The sequence below is a fragment of the Cricetulus griseus genome (assembly GCF_003668045.3).
Source record: "Cricetulus griseus strain 17A/GY chromosome 1 unlocalized genomic scaffold, alternate assembly CriGri-PICRH-1.0 chr1_0, whole genome shotgun sequence".
Taxonomy (NCBI): Eukaryota; Metazoa; Chordata; class Mammalia; order Rodentia; family Cricetidae; genus Cricetulus; species Cricetulus griseus.
Genome location: NW_023276806.1, coordinates 251,386,614 through 251,411,481, shown reverse-complemented (window position 1 = coordinate 251,411,481; position 24,868 = coordinate 251,386,614). Strand labels below are relative to the sequence as shown.

The following is a 24,868-nucleotide window of genomic DNA, read 5'->3' as shown; positions in this document are numbered from 1 at the left end:
ACACCCTAGAAGGCAGCTCCACTCACTCCCTCAAGGGCACCATTCCTCCCAGTGTGACCTGTGACTGGCATACAGACTGGGACAGTGTCTTTCCTGTACCACGGACAGCACTCCCCAGAGATGTTCTTCCTCAGGCCATCCTAAGTCCTTTCCCCTCCCTTTTTCCCCACATTCCTTTTGGGGAGGAAACCCATTTGGGGCTCTGTTTTGGGGAAATGAAGGGCTTTCTTGGAAATTTCCAGGAAGCTGGTTGGATAGGGCACTGTATCTCTATCATGTGAATTTTAGATCTATTCAGATAGGGTTCTGCTTTTTATGTTACTAGGAAATGAACCCACACAACTATATGGCTTTCTATTTTCAAACTGAATGGGCCATTCAAAAGAAACTTCTATTTGTGATAATGATGAAAGAGAACAAGGCCTTCTTCTCCTGGAATTGGTCTCATATATTGCAAAAGAAAAGATGGGGGCTGACACATTAATTTCCTATTAGCCAGCCAGAACACTCATGATTCTGGGTCAGTTATACAGGCTTTATTATTGCTGGTTTCTTTTTGGGTTCAGTATAAAACTGGGCTATACACACACCAGCCAAGTGCCTCCAAGAAAGTTTGGATCCTTTAACAGTTGTTTTTAATTAAGCAAACACACACACACACACACACACACACACACACACACACACACACACACACACACAAATGTTCATACATATATGGATGCTCACATATCTGTGTGTATATACATTCACCCACATATATGAATGATCATGTGATAATGCTCTCATTCAATGCCACTGAACACACAATTCGAGATGAGAAGGAGTGGTACACTGAAGATTTAATCTGAAAGAACAGCCACTGAAAAGGAAACAAACCAAATCTCAGTTGTGATGATGGAGCCCTGGAGCCTGCCTTTCACCTGACCACAGATCCCCATGTATGTTCGTCCAGACTGCTGGGCTTTACTTGAGCAAATAGAACATAAACTATGAAGCTGACCATGAGTATTTGCAGTGGTTGAGACACACCTGCCCAGGAGATATTATTTTGTTCTACATGTACACTCTTGCTATTTGGAGCAAGTCATAAAAATATCATCCATTTTCCTAGATCCAAGCTATTTCCTTACACCATGTCTCTAAATTATGTTGCAGCATAGGTATTAGATATGTGGTCATCTCCCTGGAGGCTTGAGTGTGAAGTGATTAACTACTTTTCCTAACCACCTTGACCTCTGACACAACCTGGATGCCTGAAAAATGTGGTCTTATTTATCTCCCCAGAGAAGTGAGAAGACCCAAGAACAGAGGAAGGGTTTCCTAACTTGGCTGGTCCCTGTGAGTACTGAACACTGAGCTGCTATCATTTTTATTTTTTTTAGATATAAATACAAGTAGCTGAAAATTGCCAAAAGTTAAATTAAGAATGATTGGTGTCAGAAAAGCTTCTTGGAGAGTGCTAAAAACACTGATGGTCTCACATCCTTCGGAACTTCTGCAAGGAAGGCAGAGATCACTTGGCACTGGGATATAAGTAGAAAACATGTGGATCACAGATGTTCTTTGGAAAAGAAAATCATTAGTTCTTTTAATACAGCTAATAATGACAGCTAATTCCTAAATAATCACACTCATGTGGGTTTAACAAATATTTCAGAAAGAGAACTCTGACTCATTCAACAAACATTTTGCCTATATTGTCACTTCTGTGTGTCTGTACTTCCCAGACAGATCCTTATTTTTATTAATTGCCCATGACTAACGTAACACTTCCAGTACTTTGCTATTAACCTCTGCCCTTAAATAATACTTCTAATTTCTTATCTAAAAATAATTCAATGAACCTGAAGTTGGAGCTCCTTTCCGCCTTTTAGAGTCAGGGCCAGGCTGAAGCAACTAGCATCAGAGGTTTCATACAGAAATATGTGATGGTGCATCTGGGAACTGTTAAAAAGCTATAAGGGCGTTCAAAAGAACGAGAGAGGAGACAAGGCGGCTGTGCTAGTGTGATCTCTTAAATAACAGGAATATGCATTTTTGACACCTTTTTTTTTCCTTTGTCACAATAGAAGTAGACTTATAAACTCCCAATTAGGATGGGCAACCTGTCTTTACACTAAATACCTTGGAGTACTGTGGCTACCTCAAATCCTACTGCTTTTCAGTCCATCAGTCATGACAGTCATCTATGATTTGAAAAAAGGAACTAAAGAGGACATAAATGCCTTCCAATTCCCCAATGCCATTTCTTAGACCAGTTCCCTAAACATTAGAAATGGATGCATTTAGGAAGCTGATGAAGAGGCATGGATGCTGCTGACATCAGACAAATAAAACCGAGAACCCCCCAGAAGTCCCACAATGCTCAGGGGCAGAGAGATAAGAATGAAAAGCAGTGCTTTGTTGTAAAATGAGAACTTTATCCTTTTAGGGGAGGTCTCTGGGACTTGATGTGCTATGCAGGAGGATCAGGGAACTACTCTCAAAATTAAATGAGATCGCAACGCTTTGAACAGTACAAAAGATGGAGGCCTAAGAAGCCTTCATCAAATGATGGGACCAAGAAGCTCTCAGAAAACTAAAATGGTACAAGGAACAACCTAAACTTTAAATGTAGTAAATTTGCCAAGCAACATCACACTGCATCTAACAAGGGCAAAATATAAACAGTAGCCACATGTAAATAAATTAGTACAAGTTTCAGAATGTTACTACTTTTCAAACTGACAGAGTTTAATTTGACACCTTCTGTTCCAAACCCTTTGTTTCTATTCAAAATCACGCCTTGAGCTGTTGCTATCAATCACAGCACTCCCTATTACTTAAAAAAAAAAAAAAAGACAGGAAGAAAAAAAAAAAACTGGCATGGACCCCGAATAAGCTGAAAATGCCATGCAGATAAATTCTGAGATAATATGTTCAAACCTGTTATATACAACACAAATCCTGTAAAGTTATGTATTGTAAACCTACATTTATTGAGAACTAAAAGTCTTAAATCCATCTGCCACAAAGGAAATACTGTTATATTCTTTATAGTAACCAACAGCCATCTGCAAATATCTTGCTACCGTAAGCAAGAAAATGGTGCAGAGGAGGTTAGCGGGAAAGGGGATTGAGGAAACAGCCTTTTGACTGGTTTTGGTTTGGGATCTAATAAGGAAATGTAAGATGGGGGAGAAATGGGAAACAGAAAAAGCAGAGTGACTGCCAAACCCGCGTTACAAAAATCAAAACAAACTCAGTGACAACACAATGGCAATTTATTATGGTCCATGAAACACACGACTGTGTGCTCATTTTAAAGGAAAAATTAGCAGTTCCAAACTCAATATTCTAATGATGTGCTTGCTGACAAGATCTTGTTGTGCCACATTTAAATAAAAACCCTGGCACCTTCGTCTCTCAGCTGCTAATTTCCAACCAAACTCAATCTCTGATTTCCATGCCATTCTTTAGAGCAACGAGTTCGAGTCAGTTCAGTGCTTACATCTTAACACAGAAGGGCTACCCAGTGACTGAGGCAGGAAACCAATGTCCCCTAAGAAATGCACATTGTACCTGCAAATTCTCCATACGCAGACATGTTTACAAGGCCTGGTCTGGAACAAAGCTGGGAGTTCCTAACACAACTAGTTTTCAAGGGGAAAACAGACTTTGATACTATGTGGTGGGGGCACTTAATGCAATATGCATATGTATATAATGGCATTATGTACATATACATTTTAAAACTAAGAGCTATAAAGAGAGAAAGAAAAATGACACGATTTCCTTCTGCACCTAAGAAGGAAAATACATTTAAAAAATCGAATGGTAATTTGAGTTCTAAAAGGCAAAACATTTTAAAGTCTGCACCTATCCCCCTCACCCTCATCTTTTATGTGTTATTTGCAGGAGTATTTTCTTCCAATCTCTGGGGCATATCGTGTAATATATGATATTAAAAGAAATCAATCTAAATAGGAAAGTATTTGATACAAACATTTTAGTGCAAAGCATGAATTACAGTTTTGTAAGTAGTGGGAACAAGAACAGAGTACATAATCCATTAAACAGTACTTCCAACAAAAAAATTCACCATTGTAGACTAAACTACACTAGGCATTTTGAATGAGTACATTTTCAACAACAACTAACTATAAAGCTTGCAATTTATCATTCAGGAAATAATTTCCTACTTTTAAAAGAATCTGTAAGTGTTACTTATGCAAATGAAGACAGTTTTTAATCTGCCCACAAACATTGCTAACAGAGGGCAATTTTTTTTTTATTTACAAAGCTGCCGGCACTCAAGGGTAATTGCACATCAGTGTTCTCCTATGAGCTAGGGAAGAAATGGGTTCTAATTGTCAGAGCTACTGAGTCTGTCACCTTTAGCATAAAGGCTTTACATGTAACAAAAGATGTCACATGATTGCTGTGTTTTAAACCACCCCTTTCACTTTATAGAAAGACCCACTTTCATATCTTTTATTTTTTATCATTGTACCCAAAATGTGGTATTTAAACACATCATTTTGGGCAGTCTCACTTCAAAGATACTCAAGATCTAAGAGTGAGGCCTGGATGCCTCTCAAGCCAAGTTGACATCTTCCAACCCAAACCGTCCCAACACTGAAGTCAAACCCATGGAAGAGCAACACTGAAAGCATTTTAAATTATTTACTAGGTTAAAAGGGTGAAATGATACTTTAAATACATCAGATTTCATCATCTAGGCCATTTTTTTGGTGGCAGAGTGGTATTGATCTTTCCAAATGCTTAAATTAGCTAGTTTGCAGAAGGTTGTTATTTGATTAAAGGCATTACAGTTAAGGGTATGAGGCGATGAGCTTTTTCTTCTTTCCCAATTCAAATCATGATATAATTTAATAAAAAGGATCCCATCATGTCCTGTAATAAAAACACTTGTCTTAGGATAGTGTTCTTTACCTAACATATTAACCTAAATGACATGAAATTCTTTAGAAGGGAAACCTTCTGATGGCCTAACAAGAGACTCTGCCATCAACATTAATAAAGGACAGGTTCTCCTCCATAGATTAGTGGGAGTACACCGTCCCCCTCTTCCATTTAATATCGATGGTAGCACAGGGAGTCTAAGCAGAGACTGGTTAACATTCATCTTATTAAAGAAAGCATGGAGAATAAATCCAAACAGAGATGTACCAGTAAAAAACATCTCTACACTGAAAGGGGCGTGATATGGTCACCTTCTTCCAAGCTGGGTTTTAAAGGAAATGCAGCTTAAATATTCATGTGCCCTCTGAGATATTCATTTTCAAGGTGTGGTTTCTGATACACTCATTAAAAAGAAAAAAAGTAATAATGAAAATATTTTAAACTACTGCTATTTTAGACCCTCGAGATTACTGTGTTTTAGACTTCTGAGCTCCTTCCAGACTCGCCAGTTATTTAAGGGACATAATATCTTAGCCAAAAATCTGTGGGTTTCTATATTGGGGTAATAATAGGCCCTAAAATGACTGTCTACAAGCTCCTCCTTTTGCCCCTTTGTTATTAAGAGGTTAAGCAACTCTAGCATAGCTTCAGATGATTTATTATTAGCATAAAAATAATACTCACACAGGCCTAGGAAGACCTCTTGAAATTTAGTGATGTTAGAAGGGCTCTCAGAGTCACTAGCAAATCATCTTTAGCTTTCAATTGTGCTTACAAGGTAATCAGATTAAAAAAAAAAAAAAAACAAGTATTATTTGCTTTCTACTGTTTGTATTTCCTCCTCTCCCTTTCCCTCTCTAGATCACTCACATGGGAGACATAAACATAGTGGTTTCCCTTTGGCTCCACACAGATTGTTCGGTTCATAGCAAGAGTATCAAACAACTTCTTGGCCAGAGTAGATACAAATGGCTCTTACTTTAAAATGTTCCCAGATGAGGCAATCTCCAAAATTAAAGGTATTTTATAAAGAGAGAAGTTGAGAAGGTGAAAAAAGAGGAATGAAGAGATGTGTGAAATTCTAAACAACCTACTAAAATATCTAATAGTGGTTCTCTGTGCGTTGTGACCCCTTAGGTCTAAGACCATTGGGAAAAAAATAGGTGTTTACATTACAATTCACAACAGTAGCAATATTACAGTCATGAAGTAACAATTAAGTAGTTTGTTTCATGGTTGGGTCAGCACAACATGAGGACTGTATTACAGGGTCACAGCATCAGGAAGGTTGAGAACCATTTGTCTGAAAAAGACAATTTCACTTGATGGAAATATAAGATTTCAAAAGGAGACCTGGATTTTATTTTTAAAGCATTAGACATTGAAGATGCCTACCATAAAAGTTTGATTTTTACATATGCTCCAAATCTAAGGCAAGAATCTAAGGCTTATATGCCTGACACATGAATATGAACTCTGAAAAACCATCTCACCTGTCCCCACACACACCAGCCAATGACATTTTTGACATTATATAACTTTTAGTAGAATGGTTTAGCCTCTCTACTATTTTGACACCTGACCTTCAACTCTCTAAGTTTCCATTCTCATTCTTCATAAAGGGTGTCTGAAGAATGGAGAGCACCTGAGATTCATGCTGTAACTTCTCAAGGTTTGCCTCCACTTCCAGCATCAAGAACTATCTACCACTGGATTCTTCAAATTGGGATACCTCTTCCTTAATTTATTCTTGGAGGCACCAAATTCTTTCAATTACTTGCAGTGGAAAATTCAACAAAGAACTACCAGCTACATCTAATGAAGTCCTTCAAAGAGAAAATTAATTGATTCTTAATTCAGTCTGTAGACTTGGCAGGTGTGCCCTCCTGTTAGACACTGTGACACAAAGATGTCATCTACAAAGTCTACACCTGAAATTCCCCAGCTGAGCTACAAAAAAGAGAAAGAAAGAGAGGGGGGAGAGAGGAGAGGAGAAAGAAGAGGGAAGGAGGGAGGGAGGGAGGGAGGAGGGAGGGAGGGAGGGAGGGAGGGAGGGAGGGAGACAGACAGAGAGACCCTCGTCTTCTAAATGAGTTTGTGATCTGTGATTTCTGTGCTGGACTCCATCCACAGCCATCCTTGGCCACACAAGGCCTGTGGGCTGCTGGCTGAGAGTACCTCAGAGCTCTGAAAGCTTCCAGACAGACAAACAGACTGGGTGGCTTAGCTTTCTTGAATCCATTTGACCATCTTTGAGAGGCTGTCCGTACCTCTTTGTTGTTCAATGTGACTTCTCGAGGTTCACAGCCCAGCAGCAAAGCTCATGCCCTCACAGCCTGTGTTTAGTCCTATGCCTGGTCACCCCCCTCACACTCAGCTGCAATAATTATTAGCTACTGCCTAACACAGTCTCATGTTGTTTTCTATTTCTTTTACTCTAGGAGAAAGGCTTTTTTTTCTTCCCTTCAAATACTACATCTCCCTCAAGTCACAGTCAAGCACTCCAGTAGAATGAAGAAAAGGCACACAGTAGGTAGCAAAGTATCTATACCAATTTGAGCAAATCACCTTTCTGAGCCTCTGGGAAGACTCCTCCTCTACAAAATATGGGTAATAATGGTATTAATCTCACAGTGGCTGATACAGATGAGACAATATATTCTGTCTCATGCCTGGTCTGAGATAACTACAGAATGCTGCAAAGATGTTGAATAAAAGTACTTAACTCATAGTCCATTTGATTAGTTTAAAGCAGTTGTGATAAAGGTCACTGAGGGGCAGACACCAAGCGTGACAGAAGTGGAGAGGAAGAAGCAATGGTGTGAGGGAGGCAAGGAAGAAGGGTGTCTCCCCAGTAAGGGCAGTACTGGCTTGGCTTTAAAGAATAGGGCACATTGAAGGGTGGGAGACATCAATCTAGTTGCTTTGGAATGGATGATGCTTCCCCCAGCCCTTACCATACTGGCTTGAGAAAATGACTAAGTTTCTGTAACCTCTAACCATCTACACACTATGCTTCTAAGGTCTGTCTAAGAAGCTTGACAGAAACCTGGGACAGATTCCTCAACTTCTTCAGACCTCAAATATCTCCTCTGTAAGAGAAAGTCCAATATTATCACCTATTTGTAGTATATTGAGAATTAAAAGAGATGGAAAGGACTTGACACAGTAACAATGTCAACTATTGCTGCCATACATTATTGTTGACACTATCAAACTTTCATCAGCCCATAGAGCCTGGAACACAGTAAGAAAGCCAAAGAGAATAGCTATTACCATATTCCTGCCACACAAGCTACATGTTAAACAACAAAGCTCAGTTAACAGTTGACTACCAACTCCATCCATCCCGAGGCTGGGATATTAGAGCGTAACTGATACCTGAAGAATAAAAAGACACTTATGAAATGTGAAAACGCAGAGGTAAGAATGTCTGGCAATGACCTGTAAAGGACAAATTCCTTTCCTAAGCCAGCAACCTCACTTTCAATGCTTCTCTAAAGAAAAGATACTAAAAACTACATATAAATAAAAATGTTTACATTCACATTATCTGTGACAGCAAAAGTTGAAAATAACCTAAATTCACTGATAGGAAATTGGTGGCTACTTCAATATGCAAATGGCCACAACACACATATACAGCGATACACACATATGTACACAAGTACATGTCTGTGTATATAAAGAGCCTAAATCAGGATATTAAACCAGAATATCTCTAGGTGATTGTGATTATGGATAATTTTATGTTCTTCCTTATGCTTCTATTTCTGATTTTTCTGTAGTGACTATGTAATAAAAATATGCATAGCAAATGGCTTTAATTAAAAATCTAATTTTTCTTGTCTGTCCCCTCTATAACCGATGTGAGTTCCTATCAACTCTAGCCCTCAGGAAGGCCTCTTGGATTTTTTCCACACCTACGGCTCTGGTCCCAGTCTTCCACTCTGGCTTCTTTATTCCAGCCCACTCCCAACCCTACCAATAGATGTGAATACATGTTGCCCTGCAGTAGCAAACTCTTCCCTTACTCCTCCCAAGGGACCTGGAAAAACCCCAAGGCTCAGACACAGTGACTGTAAAACTTGGCAGAAGACTCCCCATGACAAACTGGAGTGCCAGTAAGTTGTGAGGCGAAGTTAAAAAAATGACCCAATTTGGGCCATGTTAAGACTGGGTACACCTCTGACATTCCTGGGGTCTCACAGATGACTGAAAAGTTCAGCAATGTAAATTTACAAGGAAGATGCTTTACTTAAAAGAAATAAAGTTTGAACTGAACTTGGCTTCTTAGCCTCGAGGTGGCACAGGACCAACAAAAGACCCTAAGGCAGATAAATGTGACACTCTTAAAAAGAAAACTTAGGAAACTGGGCTTTCCCAAACCTCAACTCAAGCACATCTGCACACTTACAAAGTAAACTTTTTATTGTACTGCTTATTAATCATTATTAAATTTCCAGTGTTTCTTTCCCATTGAAAGTCTGAAGAAGAGTAATCATGAAGCTGAGTGTGCGAGCCATGTGTGAGAAGAAAAACATTATGAAATTGGGGATTCATAAAATAAGTAACCTTTTAGGTAATTTACCTGATAGGGTAGCTTGTTAGTTTGCACAATTAATTTACCACTATGTTGTTTTAAACAAATATTTCTGTATGATTTATAATAAAACTTTTCAATACAGCAGACACTCAGGAATGAGCTATAGTCTTCATTATGCTTAGTTAAAATCAGGGAGTTAAAATTTTAAGTTTTCCCTCTATGATGTTCTAGAAAGAAGTTTTAAGCCAGGAGAAGGCACTTTGGGACTTATGAGTCTTGGTAGTCACATTCCATAACTAACTGTCATGGTCACTATGAGCTTCCAACTTTCTTATAGTTTTGCTGATACATGCATCTCATGGTCCAGTCTGCAAATCTGTTCATCCAAAGTTTGTCTAATTTGAGAGAATAAAATCTTGTGATTCACAAGTAGCCATTAAAGACAGAAAGCATGAATATTCCTGAAGCATGATGTGGGTCAGGGTGGCAATGGCCACTCCAGGGAGGTTAAGCCTAGATACAGCCTGTCTCTATTATTCCTCACAACCCCTAGGCACAGCTGGAGACAGCCAGTGCAGAAATGTCAGGAGAGGCAGGCAGGAGTGGAGAGTGACCCTGCTGTACTCTGAGCATCCTCTCACTATTCCCTATTCTTTAGGAATACAAGACTTGATAGTATCTACTTCTAAGTCACCCTGTTCTTCCACAGGTCCTAGCCAGCCATGGTATAGAAGAAGGGAAGATATGAGCACACAGACCTTTGGGAAGCATTTCTCCTAACATTTTTCATCCAATAAGGTAAAAACCATTCACAATTCAGGTTTGCATTGTTATTCAAACTGTAGCTTGCAAGCAATGGTAACATAAGCCTTTAATCCCAGCAGAGACAGGCAGACCTTGAGTTCAAGGCCAACTGGACTACAGAGTGAGTTTCAGGACAGCCATGGCTTCATGAAGAAATCCTGTCTCAAGAAACAAACAAAAAAGAAAGGAAGAAAGAAAGAAGAAAAGAAAGAAAAAGAGGAAGGGAAGGAAGGAGGGAGGGAGGGAGGAGGGAGGGAGGGAGGGAAGGAGGGAAGGAGGGAGGGAGGGAGGGAACAGTGCCCAGCTGGTAAACCCTTTTCCTCTGCAGGGAAGGCATTCTCTCATCCAGTATAGCATACTTGCTGTTAGGTATCTATGCTAGAAACAAGGCTGTTAGTACAGTTTCGGGTTTTGTTTTAGATGCTATTGCAATTATTGCAATCCCCTCTTATTATACTTTAGAGTGACGAGCCCTTGAAAAATAAGCACACCAGAAAGCAATAAACAAATTGGAAGAAAATGTTTCCCAGGTAAATTCAAAAATTCCTAGGCTAATATGTTAAACATGTAATTGTTCCCTCTGCTCAATTTATCATTGATCTCATCTCTTTGGTGCCATAGACCCTTCTGGCAGTCTGGGTAAAGCTCATGGATGCCTTTTCAGAGGAAGGTTTTGACATGTTTGAAGTAAAATACATACGATTACAAAGAAAACAAATTATACTAATATACATAATTGGTTTATGGATAACTTAGACAAGGGGGTGGGAATGGACTGGACTAAGCCAATCTATCAAAATTTTCTGATGTAGTAAGAGGGGTATGTGTGTGTATGTGTGTGTGTATTTGTGTGTGTGCTTGTCCATGCATGCATGTGTGTGTGTTTAAACTAACACACTGAACTCCAATCTAGAGCAGCAGATTCCTAGTGATGAGCCAGAAAAAGACTATTTCAAGAGTTCTGTCAGGACATGACATGCTAGGAAGATGGGATTTGCTGCTGGCAAATCTGTACTACAAATGCTGCTAGATTTGTTGCTGGTGACTGAATGAAACACCAACTTCCAGGCAGAAGTCACACAAAATAAATAATTTCTTCCCCTTCAAGTCATTGTCCTCTTAGGAAAAGTGGAACACATGCTAAGAACCCCTGAATAGGATGGGTCCCTGACCTTAAATGTACATCTGCATACATACATACACCAAATATATACTCACATACTTCAAATAGTTTTACAACGAATCTAGATAGGACCCAGCAAATTAGAAACACTACCTTTGGATTTGTGAAACAAATTCCCTCCCTCCCACTCCAAGGGAACGTGTTTCTTAAGAGGTGGGGCAGAGTTAAACAGTTACTACGAGTGGGATGACTACATTCGGGAGGCTCAGCTTCCCACGAGAGGTGTTTCAGTGCTGTACCTTTGAGCATGGATAGTGTGTGTGTGTGTGGGGGGGTGAGTATGTATAGTGGGGGGTTGATGAATATGGATAGTGTGTACCTGTGTATGTATGTGGGGGGTTGATGAGTTTGTATTGTGTGTCTGTGTGTGTGTGTGTATGGGGTGGGGTTGATGAGCATGTACACAGTGTTGGGGGTTGATGAATATGTATGTGTGTGGGGGGTAATGAGTATGTACAATGTGTGAGGGGGGTAATGAGTATATACAATGTGTGTGAGGGGGGTAATGAGTATGTACAATGTGTGTGAGGGGAGTTGATGAGTATGGACGATGTGTGGGGGGGTGATGAGAATGGACAGTGTGTGTGAGGGGGGTGATGAGTTTGGACAATGTGTGTGTAGGGGGTTGATGAGTATGGACGGTGTGTGTGGGGGGGTGATGAGTATGGACAGTGTGTGTGAGGGGGGTTGATGAGTATGGACGGTGTGTGTGAGGGGGGTTGATGAGTATGGACGATGTGTGGGGGGGTGATGAGTATGGACAATGTGTGTGAGGGGGGTTGATAAGTATGGATGGTGTGTGTGTGGGGGGGTGATGAGTATGGATGGTGTGTGTGTGGCAGTGGGTAATAAAACAGTTCCCACAACATCCAATTTTCAGGTTAGTCCAATGGGAGAGAATTATCAGATTTATATATTCAGTTCTACTGAAGATCACTATAAAATATGTCTATGTCTTAAGTAGTATCAGTGGATAATTGAACTAATGTACATATAACACACTATTTTCCTGGTCGTTTCATGAACTTGGAGAATGAGTTTACAAACTCCGACTGTAGCACCAGCATTCTAATCTGGTTAGCTTTAGACCTTAATCTGAGGGCTATCCTTTGAGAACGGCTGGCCTGCCTGGGGAAGCCCTAAAAGCATGGCTCCCCACAGACTAGGGTTTCTCAAACATAAGGGAAGAGAACAGGACAGACACAGGAGAGGCAGCATAGAAGGGATCAAAGGCAAGGTATCTCCAGGGAAGAGGGGCTATGTAAACGACAGGAGGCTGCCTGTGAAATGGGGGCACTTAACTGCTCAGTCAGTTCAGTTCTTATGGAGCAAGTGCACATCCGATATTTGCCTTTCAAATTACAGTACATGACAGAAAACTAGTCCAACAGAAAGGGGAAAGAAAGTGAAGAATCAAGATGAAAATTGGGGCAGAGGGGAGGAAATAACAGAGCATACAACCATCTTTTAACTTTACATCACAACGATGACCCGTGTAAAATCTACCCAGCAACAAAAACACAAACTGTCTGGAAATTTAGCTTGATGGATATAGCTTTAGTCTTTATGATTATCCAGGGCCCAAGTTACTTACTTTCTTTAATCAAAATTACTAAAATAAAATTATTCTGCATTAGGCTATTACCCTTCCCCCAATCTCTAAACACAGAAACAAAAATTAATTGCCAGCCAGGAAGAAAGAAGGCAATTTAGGCAATAACAGCTTGGCATGGACTACACTGGATTTTCTAAGAGCATTCGTTTGTGAGTCTATATTTTACATACAGCCTTTAGTTCCCTGACCTTATTGAAAGTAAATCTGCATTTCATTTAGAGCATCAAACTTCAGCAAAGTAGCCAAGTAGCACCCAAGACAAGGAGCACTCATGTTGGTGCTGGGAGTAAAACAGTAAAAGGTTCAAAGGAACCATTTGGGGAGGGACACTTCTCAGCAGGTCAATGCACACCATGTTCCAAATCATGTGCCTGCAAATGTGGTTACAAGGCTCCTCCCCAGGGAGCAGTCTCCAATGTTCCCTTTGAGTTTGTGTTTTCTCCTTTCCCAGCCGCTCCCAAACCTGTGTTTTTTCAGGGACCTGGGGTTTTTCACACTGCCCTGATTCTTCACTCACTGTTCCAGCACCCATGAAACCATGCCCATTCTCCAACTGAATTCAACAGCTCTTCTTTGCTTGGACCCTTTCAGTCTTCCCTAACAAGTCTCAGATAAAGACACCAGCCACCAAAATAGCACTTCCCCCCAAAGTAAAGCCTTCCCGTTATTTGACCCCATATCTCTCCTGTAATTTATTCTCAAGCCAGACCCTCTATGGGCAGTACTGTCTATCAAAACAGCATCTTTACTTACACTGTACACCTGTCTCGGTCTCAGAGACACATAACTGGGTTCTACACAGGACATTAGACATAACTCAAGCTGTTTTAACTTCCTGAAAACTTGCCTGGAAACACATAGCACATTGATTTATAGGGGAATTGGGCCACATCTCTTCAAGACTTAAGGTTTCCTCTGAAAGACGAAGTTCATGTTTCAGGTGTTTCACAATCCTGTACATCTGCCAGCAGCTACTGATACCCTTTTCCCATCAGGTGCAGTTAGTCAGGAGCCAGGTCCTCTAATTTCTTCAGCTAAGAATGCAAGTGTTAAGCTACACTATCATGACATCAATGACTTCAACAAGGAGAAAACAAAACAAAACAAATGTTCCCAGTTTAACTGTCCCCAACTCCAATGCAGTACCTATCCCTTCTTGGAATCTTAAATTACAGGTGGACTGCAGCAGGGACAGAGTTTTTCACTGATGGGATGAGGGCCTCCACTCTTGTTTCAAGAAGGATACCAGGTGACATCTAGACTCAGGTAGGTGGCATGAAAGATGGAGGTTGGATCCATTCTTTGATAATAACAAACGATACCTTTGAAAACTGACTACAAAGGCAGATTAAGACTGCAAAAACAAAAACAAGGAAAACTAATGAATCTACAAAGATAGATGAAGGGTACAGAGAGGGGGGATAGGACCTAAATTAACTCTGAGAATGAACATCTTAAACAGCTGAAACATAAAGACAGGCAAATTCTTTCTGAATGATTAATTTTCCATTTTGCATGACACTCAGGCCAAAAGAACATGTGGACAGGGAAAAAATGTAAAGATTTCAGAGCTGGAGACATAACAGAAAAAAACAGGAAACACCCAACAGCCTGGTTAGAAAGGAAGGGAGTTCCAGTGATCTCAGAGAACTTCCAAGCAAGAGGGAGAAGGAATGATGCAGTGCTGAGGGAAGACAATGCTCTACAGGAAGGGACCAGATTGGTAAGACAAGCCAACTACCACACAGCCCAGAGAGCTCTGTGGGAAAAGTAGCAGAGCAGAAAAATAAAAAGTGTATTTTGTTTGGCATGGGATGGCTTTAACTCAGCCATATTTGCTTTGAATGGAGCAATAGTTGTTTCTATGCTACCTGGGTTCCTCCATTCTTTTTTGAGCCCTTCTTTTCCCACTAGCTCTGCCTTCTACAGGGCTTCTATACTTGTGTGTATGTGTGTGGGGAGTGGGTGATCCTGAACCTGGTGGGCATTCTGGCCATGCCTGCACCTTCCTCCAGGGCTCTCTGGTGTCCAATGCAGAAGCCACTCTTCTCCAACCCTACCTTTCAAAATGACTGTGAGCCAGCAAGGATCTAGGAGATGCATTTCTTGGCTGAGACCATTATGTTTGAAAATCGTCTGATATCTGACCACAAAGACCAAAGTAACAACTTATTAACTACAAAAGTAACAATGAAAGCTGGTTTTGGAAAATTACATACGCTCAATCTTAGAAACTCTTTCAAAATTTTCATTTAAAGAGGGTTAACTCTTTTAAAAAAAAGGCATAAGGTCAAAGGACTATTACATGCCCACAGTGCAAAAGAAGAAATATTTTTAAAAAACAATGCCCAGAAAGTTCGCTGGAGACCACAGTCTTTTTTCCCACTTAAGTTTTGTTCTGTTTGCAAAAAAAAAAGGAATTTGATGAAGTTGTGATACATAATCTGTATAAAAACCAAACTAGGTAACTGCTCCATCTTTCTAAGCACTTAACTTCTTTGCATTGCATTTTATTTTTATTTAAGGACATTTTACACAAATATACACACCCAAACCCTTAAAAAAAAAAAGCCGGCTGAAATTTTAGTTACACCACATGTGGTTTTCATTTGTGAAAAATGAACAAGCTGTTTGTGGTTAAACTGTCTAATCGCCTGTTATCAATCTAGCGCTGCATTCAAGATTTACAGGATACATCAGCTTCCGTGCCACATTAGCTGGGAGGGGGGGAAGAGGAGGAGGAGGGGAGAGTTTATCCTTCGGAATAATATTTCCAATGCAGCCACACTCGCACTACATCTGGTTGTGCGGGTAGCGGCAGTTAAATTGAAATATTTCACAGCGTGTGTCAGAAACACGCAGAATGGTAATTATGACAGATCTGATTAAGCCGGAGTACCACAAGCTCCCTGGCCAGCGCTGGTTCTGCAGGTGTGACCTTGTGCGTGCCTGCGTGTGTAAATAAAATTAATTACAAGCGAGAGGGTGAAGGCTTCGGTGACATCACAAAGCAGAGAAACTCCCGAGGGGGAGACCTAATGGAATATTTTCCCTCAGTCTAATAATACAGTTCATATTGACTTGAGGTAATTAGTGGGATCATTAAGGCACTTTTCCCGGCGTATTTGGCTGCCTGATCAGATTAGTGAAAATGTTCTGAAGAACAAGCCCTGTGTGGTCTGCAGAGAGGAGGAAATAAAGAGCAACAAAGCGTATTCGGGAATGATAAGCAGTGCTGGACTTCCACGCCAGTAAAACGTCCTTCCTCTCTGGAGTCTGCAGTCTCAACGTCCTGTCCACTCTAATTCTTCTTGTGTGTTCTTGCCCACATCCTGAATTCTCTCCACTTCTCCTCTCCCTCTGTTGACTCAGACCACTTCATTACTAAAACCCATCTGCAGCTCCCCAACAAATCTCTCCTAAACAAGGCAATTTTAAAATCAGGGGAAAGTATCTGAAGTGACTGGTTTACTGTTAGCTGACAATATGGGGCAAGTGGGAGAGGCTACCACACACATGCATATATGCATATATACATACACACACACAGATGCACACGTAACAGGGAAAATCACCTGCTAAACAAAAGATTCCTCTCTTACATAAACACTGAACACAGCCAATATTCCTACATGAATGTCAAAATAGGCTTCACGTAGGACAAAGTTGGGTCATCCATTCTCTTCCAGTTGAGCAGATCGCAGAGTCTCGTGAAGAAAAGGGCCATTTGTTTGAAAATACTCTACTGAGCACGCTCTACCTTGCCACTGGAATATGCCAAGCGCTGTCACAGATGGCGGGCTCTGACAGTTCCCATCCGTAGTGTCGCTACTCGACAGTTCAGCACAAGATCAGTGACATTCTGTCTCATTAGAACCACGCTAATTATCACAGCTAGTTCCAGGGAAACCATGTGTTGCGATGGTCAATTTGAAGGAGTCTGTACATCAACAAACTGGTAATAAGGATCAGACACCTTATTATACGACAGCATGCTGCCTATGATCCGATTTACAGAATCAGAGGCACTGGGGCAGCCGAGGAGGCTGGCAGTTTATGAAACAGTGTGCTGAAACCCAATTCCTGAAGTATACTGCTTGAAAAGGGAATTGTTTGAAACAACACAAAAGCAACTGGAATTGCTGACTGAAAAAAATCAAAGGAGAATAGATTTTTTTCTATTAACCTATAACAGAAGTAGATTAACTAAGACTTAGGGAAAAAAAAAACAATTAGAAATCAACTCCACAAATGGTTTGGAATTGGTATTTTACAAGTTATTTGGCAGCCAATTATAGAATGGCTCTATTCCTACATGTCTTTAAAACACATACATTTACTTTTTAGTAGGTGATTCATGATTTTGTGTCATTTTACCAAGCAAAAGAACTCAATCCAAAAAAATACTTAGAACAAATTCTTTAAAAACTGTTAAGCTGCTAAGGTTAGTTTCTGGGATGCTAACGGCAGGAAAGTGGGTGGAATTCTCTGCCCAGGCTCTCTGTCCTCCCATGCCATCCCTGTTTGATGGGAAAATCAGATGTGTAGTTTTTTCCAGAGTTATTTTCCTATTGTCATTCTGCGTAAACTCATGTTCATTGTCCATTTCATGTGGCCTTTATTTTCAGTCCTCATGTGAAGGGTGGGGGGACTGGAAGCTAAACTAAAACCTTCATTGACCAAAACATAAAGATAAGTGGAACCCCCGGAAAGAAACTCCACTTTCAGGCAGATCACTGGCCAGAAGACCATACCTGCATTTCATTCTGTGTGGTCTAACTCGATGGCAGTCTTCAAGTGAATGCCCACTGTCAGCCACCCTGCTTCAGGGTGCCCATTCCCTTCCATCTTTGCTGATGTTGTCTATCCTAAGAGCTGACCTGACCGAAACCTAAGTACCAAAAGCTTCTAGTATGGCTCCCTGAGGGTCCCCGACAACACTCTGTGGCTTTTGCTATCATTTCACGATGACAGGTGGCCTGTATTAGAGGAGATTCTAACAGTACTCAAGCTCTGTAACGGGATGAGTGACTGCTGAGTGGCCACACACCGTGGTCTTCCTCACTTCCTTCCTAAGACCCTCTACGGTGCTGTTCCAGTGTTCAGAGTTCTTTCTCTCTAAATTATACCTAAAGTGCTTACAAATGCAGAAACTGCACTCGATGAATTGCAACTATTAAACCTAATAAACTGGTTGCAAAAAAATGTATTTATGACTTTCATATAATCAACTTTAGAAGTTAAAAAGTGAGATTTTTTAAATCATTTCAAAATAGTAACAAGAGAGCCAAAGGTCTCTCGCTTGACTTTGGTAGGAACAATACTTAAGGGGTAAAATATCCCTTTATGGAACGTTTTAGGCACAACCTGGGCAAGGACACAGTTTACTTAATAATGCTGGACCTGGGAGATCGAACCTTAGACTTACCAAAACATGTGCTTGTTTCAGAGCACAGAAATCCAATCTTATTCAGATCCACAAATTTAACTAGTCCTGAAAAACATCATCTGACATGCAATAATGGACTGCCATGCTGACAATGCTGGCTGGCACTTAGAGCCATTGATTCCAATAGCCTGGTTTAGCATTCAACTAGAAATTGACAGACAGATCAACGTTCTGGAAAAGTGTAACAAAAAGTATACGGATTCCCAGCACTAACACGAATGACATTATCAGCAATTGTTACCAACAATACCCTAAAGAGGAGACCAACAAACTCTTCCTTCCTACTCAAAAATCTAGTACAGGGCTTTGTCAAGCATGTGCTAAACTTGACCTAGTAGGAGATAGGAGCTGCAGGGGTAAGGTCTGCTCTGAGCTTTCTCCTTTGTTCTCATCAATGCTCCTCTGGCCCTTCCTCCTGCAGGCAAGCAAACCCTGAGAAACCTAGCTGCCAATAGTCTGGGTCTGGCTCTACCCAGCTACAAAGGACTAGGAACAGCTTGCAAAGAAATAGCTCCCATCGAGGGGCCTCTCTCTGCACATGTAGGAGATGGGCTCTGAGGCCAAAGTGCAGGGATCTCACAGGATGCTCCCAAGAGATGTGGCACCAGAAATAAGAGAAACTGTGACTCACATGTCTGTGGGGCTTCCTGGGTGCCTTAAATAGGAGCCTTCACAGGTGAAATCGTGCCACAGCAAAGTCTGTGACGCCAACATCCTAAAAGCATGAATTAACACCTACCCAGCTTCTATCCAGCTCAACTCTGCTTGAACAAAAGCAAAGGTGCCTTCCCTAACATGATAGGATATAGTGTCATAGGTTCTCTGGTTTATTTCTAGGAGTTGTTACTATAAATTCTTTTATACACTACATTTTTCAGCCCTAGTTCTAGCCCCACTTATTTGTGACAGTTTGATTTTATTTAAGACATCTCAACTAACCAAACCTACAGATCAGAGTGATGCTGGATTTTTTTTTTTTTTAAACCCAAGGAACACTGAAGACCTGAGTTCCTCTAATTTACACTACATCTCTTCATCTCACAGACAAAAGTGTCTGAAATTGGTAGAAGAAACACAGATGTTTTTTAAATTATTTGGTCTATTCTAAATTTCATGATATTCTGCAGTAAAAATCCTCTTTTGTGTGCTTAAAAAACAAAAATAAACTCTCCTTATGAATCCAGCCCAACCCACTATAGCCAGAGTCCTATCCCTTTGGAGATTGAAAAAGATCACAATGCACAAGTGTGTCCGGTCAGATGTAACCATTCTAGCTCCCTGCTGCACCTAGAAATACCCTGTCTCTTGAAGCAAGAGAGAGGAATCATTTCCTGATGAGGATGGAGACATGGCAGAAGCCCCCGACTCTGCCCATGCAGCTGGGTCTGCAGGCTCTATTCAACAAACACAAAATCAATGTGAAAATTACATGTACAAGGCAAGGCCTATGGTGCTGTTAATGTCCCTTTGCTGGACACACACCTGAAGTCTCAGAGCCCTCCAGGGGTTTCTGTGGAATAAAATTAGATTCTAACATCTGCCACTATTAAGGAAAAAAACTCCACTTCCATCTCCCATATGAAAACACTGAAGCCAATGAACGGTAACAGAGCCTTGACACGGTAATGGTTATTACCCAAATCAACTATTTTTTTTAAAACAGTAAAATTAGCAAATCCTGCTCACATAATAATTTGAATGTTATCAGACTAAATGTTTGATAAAATTCCAATCTGACTCACCCGGGAAAACGGCTGCCTATTTGAATGTCCCAAATAAAAAGTATATTCTTATAGCTGTTTGCATTATGTTCAAGAAACATCATCTTTCAGGTTTGCAGTAGCTGGCTTTTCTAACCAAGCACAAAAGTGGCCTACCTTCAGTCTTCACCCACATATTTCATTTAGACATTTCTTTTAGCGTTAAAACAATCTCATTTCTATTATTCATCAAGGAGATGAGATGAGATGTAGTACTGGCTAAAAGGCAGAATCACCATGGATAGGTTCCTTCTAGACAAAATACTTCATGCATTAGTCACTGTAGAGTGTGCTCTCCTTTTAAAATGGAAGATATTCCAAATACATAAATACATGATAAATAAATCATCCTCCGGCATGGAGAGGACTGAATCTCTTACATTATAAACACTGTCCATTTGTGTATAGCACTCTATAACCTAAAGGCTGATATGCACACATTGTATTTTATACACAACCCTCCTGGAGGATGGTATTTTCTTCTGATGAGCTCAGGATCACTTATCTGAGAAGTAAACAATTTTCTTAGAAGTTACAAATTTTTACCATGTAAAGGTCAGTTTTGAAGCTTTTCTGTTTGCTTTAGGAAACATGAGAGCAGAAGAACAAAACCTAAATTCAGCAATACCTTTGTTGGTCAGATTTCCTGTTATGATACATACAATCTTTGAATTCTCACTCACAAGGAGGGTGGTATAATGTCTAAACTAAATAACCAAGAAAAACTACAAAAATGTTGCAGGAAGTAGAATACATTAGTGATAGGGAACAGCCATTCAAGGGGATGAGAGTCACATGACCACTTGGCCTACAGCCTCTACCTGGCTTCTTGGAGTTTCTTCAGCCACTAATAGGAAGAGAAGTTTGGGGTATTCTTGGGACACAGACAGATGGAAGATGCTCAGAAGATATTCATCAATACTATAGAAATGTAGATGTGCGGCTCAAAGAACGACAGGTAAGAATGAAAAAGAGGCTTAAAGACACCACCGGACATCAAGCAGACCTCCACTAGCCAACATGGTTCCAAACACAGGCATTCTCTGCAATCACTTAAGAAAGAGTCAAGCCACAGGTGGCTAAGCACTTATCACAAAGGAAACAGGGAGGGGTAGAAGTAGCAGATGGAGTTCAATGACAGGTGACAGGCAACTAAACAATGCGAATTGAAAGCTTTAATATAAATTTTCGTTAGTTTTGTTTCATGGCTGACCTGATTATAAAAATGTGTATCTAGCTCCTCCATTTTGGAGATTTGGAGAAAGTGCCTGGCCTTTATAGGAAGGCAGTCTATTATGTAACTGGACAGGCCAGGGTGGGGTGGGGGGTGTAGGATCAGAAAGAAAGGCAAAATAATATATATTTAAATAAGAGATCCTCATCATAATTAGACTAAGTAGTCAAAACAAGAGTGTTGGGGTGGGTGGGGAGAGTGAGACAGGACATTTCTCCTTAACGCGTAGTCTTGGCATGTAAATGAAGACATCTGAAGATGCACACAGGTTTGAAGCGGTTCTAACATTCTATCATAATTAGAAACATTTCAAGAGCCCTGTAATTTCCAATCAAAATTACAGTAATTTCCGATATGCAAGCCATGATTCATGACAGAGTTTTACATTCCATGAGAGATTGCGGTGGCCTGATGTATGACACGCTGAGTACAGCAGTAACATAAACAATTCAGTTTAATGTTTAAACAGTACTTGATGTTTAGAATCTCACAATAAAAGAAACATATTATTGTAGAAATTATCACTTTGACAGTGATTGAAGGGTAAGGCAGGCATGCGGCCTATAAAGCTATAATTTTTTACAGTCCACAGCTTGAGTTTAATCATTTTTATATAACATTTCCAAGATATCCCTTAAGTATTCATCCGGCCTACAACTTAAACAGGAGCAACATGTTTCTAAAGTAAAACCCCAATTAAGTACCATTATTAACGCAGACAGAGTAAAATTTTAGGAAACGCCAAAAAGTATTGTGCTATAAATTTTCACGATGTAAGTACTCCCAGAATTGTCCATTTTATCACATATTGACAACAGTTAGGATGTTATATAAAAAAGCATTTAATAATTGTGAAAATAGAATTATGTAACATTCCAAGTCTCACCCAAGCCCTTGTGTGCCCTTAAGTCCCACCTCTGTGTTACCAAGTCCTTTGGTGAAAGGGAAGGGAGTTTTGTATTGTAAGCTTTTAAAAAGTATTCCTGGCTCTAGTGAAGGGCTAAGACACAATGCGAGTTTGTTCTAGCAGATGATTCGAGTAAATAATTACCAATATAGGAGAGTCTTATTTAAATAAGAGAGCTGGTAATAGGCTCTATGATCTGGCTGTTGTTTTTAAACTTGAAAAGGTCTGTGACTGCCAGTTTAACTCTATGCAGTCATCAGAGATGGACAAGTTTTGTGAGTATAGTGTAGTTTAAACTAAAATCACTCATATGCAAGTGGTTTGTTTTAGTAACTACCAAACAGCCACAGGTAAACTAGTTGTAAAAGAAGTTGTATGATGCTTTTAGAATAAAATTGAACACCATCTGAGGAATGATGAAGCAATAGTAATTTACATGTTCTATTATGAAACTCTACCCTAGTAAACTGTACAAGATAGTCCACTTCTGAAAGCAACTATTAACTGTCTCAGAGACCCCCCCCCAAGAAATTCTTGGTCTAGGAGTGGCTGCTGGGGGGTCCAGGGAACCCAGTGTCTACAACCTACACCCCAACACTACTGCTCAGCAGAGTTCTCTACATAGTACAGGAGGCTGCAGCCTCCCAGCGAACAAACATGTCTTTCGTTGACTGTGTACAGGCATGGCAGATAAACACTCTGCTGCCTGATAGTGGTACTGACCTGGCTTTTTGTGGCGGCAACCTTTGCAAATAGTGCTTGGGACACTTTAGCACGCTTCATTTCCTGCTGAATCTCGTCATAAATGGAGGCATTAATGTTCATAGTATTGTTCTCTGGTTTCCCATTCCTCTCAGTGGCAAGAGTAGCTGTTTTCACCTACAAAACATTTTGAACATGGCTGTCATTTTTCATTAGCCAAATTGATTCAAAGCTTCTCAGGCCCAGCATCCAAGCTGGGCACCATTACTCCTTTTATGATCAAGGTGATCAACAGTGCGGTCATTCGACATTAGTTATTGCCCTGAGATCAGATTGCTTAAGTTAAGGAAGTCACACTGTCACAGGTGATTGCATCCATAATGTGACAGCAACTGCCAGATGACAACCAGGAAAAATAATGCCATAAAGTAAGTTTTCTGGAAAAGAGAGGGGCTTCAAGGACTTGAAAACACTAAACTAATTGTCTCCCAATTACCTCCCATTCCAGCCCTAACAAAGGAAATTCACAATTAAAATCATAATGCACAGTGCTGTGTCTTCACTGGGTGCCCAGTGCCTAATAGAGAGTTACCTCACTGATAGCCGTTATATACTATGGCCTTTTTAATTTTAGACTTTTTAAAAATGCCTTTCCCTCTTATGTTTCATTTTAAAAATCTTCCATAATAAAGCCATTTACAGAACTGCATATTTAAATCTTCTATCCATCCATGAACAGGTAGAAAGCCTTGCTCAATTATCGTAAAGGCTGGTTGCATTTCACACATGATGTCCAAGCTGTTCTGTCTGATTATTTCATCTTTTCCTGGCATTCTGCTAGGAATGACTTCCTTTTGACTTATAGAACTAGACAAGAAGAAAATGTTTCTTAGAATGTAATTGAACATTTCTGTGAGTTAAACTATATCATTAGTGACTCTACAAATATATTCAAAATGTATAATCACTCAAAAATTTGTACCAAGCAGAGATAGTTTAAAAAAAAAAAAAGTCCTCAACCAACAAGGACTAGTGGTTTGAAAGCCAAATCTCAACCAACAAAGACTAGTGGTTTGAAAACCAAATCTCAACCTTAAAATGATAGTGTTATTATTTTTAATTCCAATTTTAATTTTTATCATGCATTTGAATGAAATGGTCTTGAAAATTTTCTTATGAACAATTAGCTGAAATTTTCCCAGGAAACTGGTGAAAATGTAGTGGAAATCTTAGTATAGAGACAGGATCATGCTTCTTGGCCAAGAGAAACAATAAGGAACTCACTCATAGGGCCTTCTATGGAGAGACTAAGGTTTCTCCAGAGAGTGAAGTAAACTTTGAACAACAGAAAAATGAAGCACATTAGGTGGATGCACAGATAATAAATATCAAACTGTGGTGTTCCGAGTTAATTTCTATCTGTTCCCCTCAAAAACAGTTTGCATGAAAGTTAGCAGAGGTTGCCCCAGAAGGAGATTAAGTTCTTGAAAGTAAATATAGGTTCCTTGAAATGTACCTTCTGAATCCTTCAAACATCTAGCCTGGAAGCAAAGTCATTGTCCCTGACTTACCTCCAGAAGCAAGACACAAAACAAGACCCCCTCCACCCCAATCCCAGCAGTGGAAGGAAAGTATCAGGCTGTGCAATGGCTGGCTGCACCTCAGGAAGTGACAAATACAACAGGATGGGTAACACTGTCACCTGTTCTCAGTGGGAGTGGCAAGAGATCTCCAGGGCTCCTTTTCCAGTTCTGGGTCTA

At 40.2% G+C, this 24,868-nt stretch overlaps 1 protein-coding gene across 3 annotated transcripts in view; it reads right to left on the bottom strand.

Moving 5' to 3' along the window:
- The window catches only part of Satb1 (SATB homeobox 1), a 68,390-nt gene that overhangs the window by 4,240 nt on the left and 39,282 nt on the right, over positions 1 to 24,868 (bottom strand). For 2 of the 3 annotated variants that reach the window (XM_035451731.1, XM_035451732.1), the window contains exon 8: positions 23,130 to 23,285. The exons of the other annotated variant lie outside the window; for it this stretch is intronic. In XM_035451731.1, the coding sequence (XP_035307622.1) occupies positions 23,130 to 23,285 (156 nt within the window). The remainder of the gene's footprint in view (positions 1 to 23,129; positions 23,286 to 24,868) is intronic. 3 annotated transcript variants of the gene reach the window in all.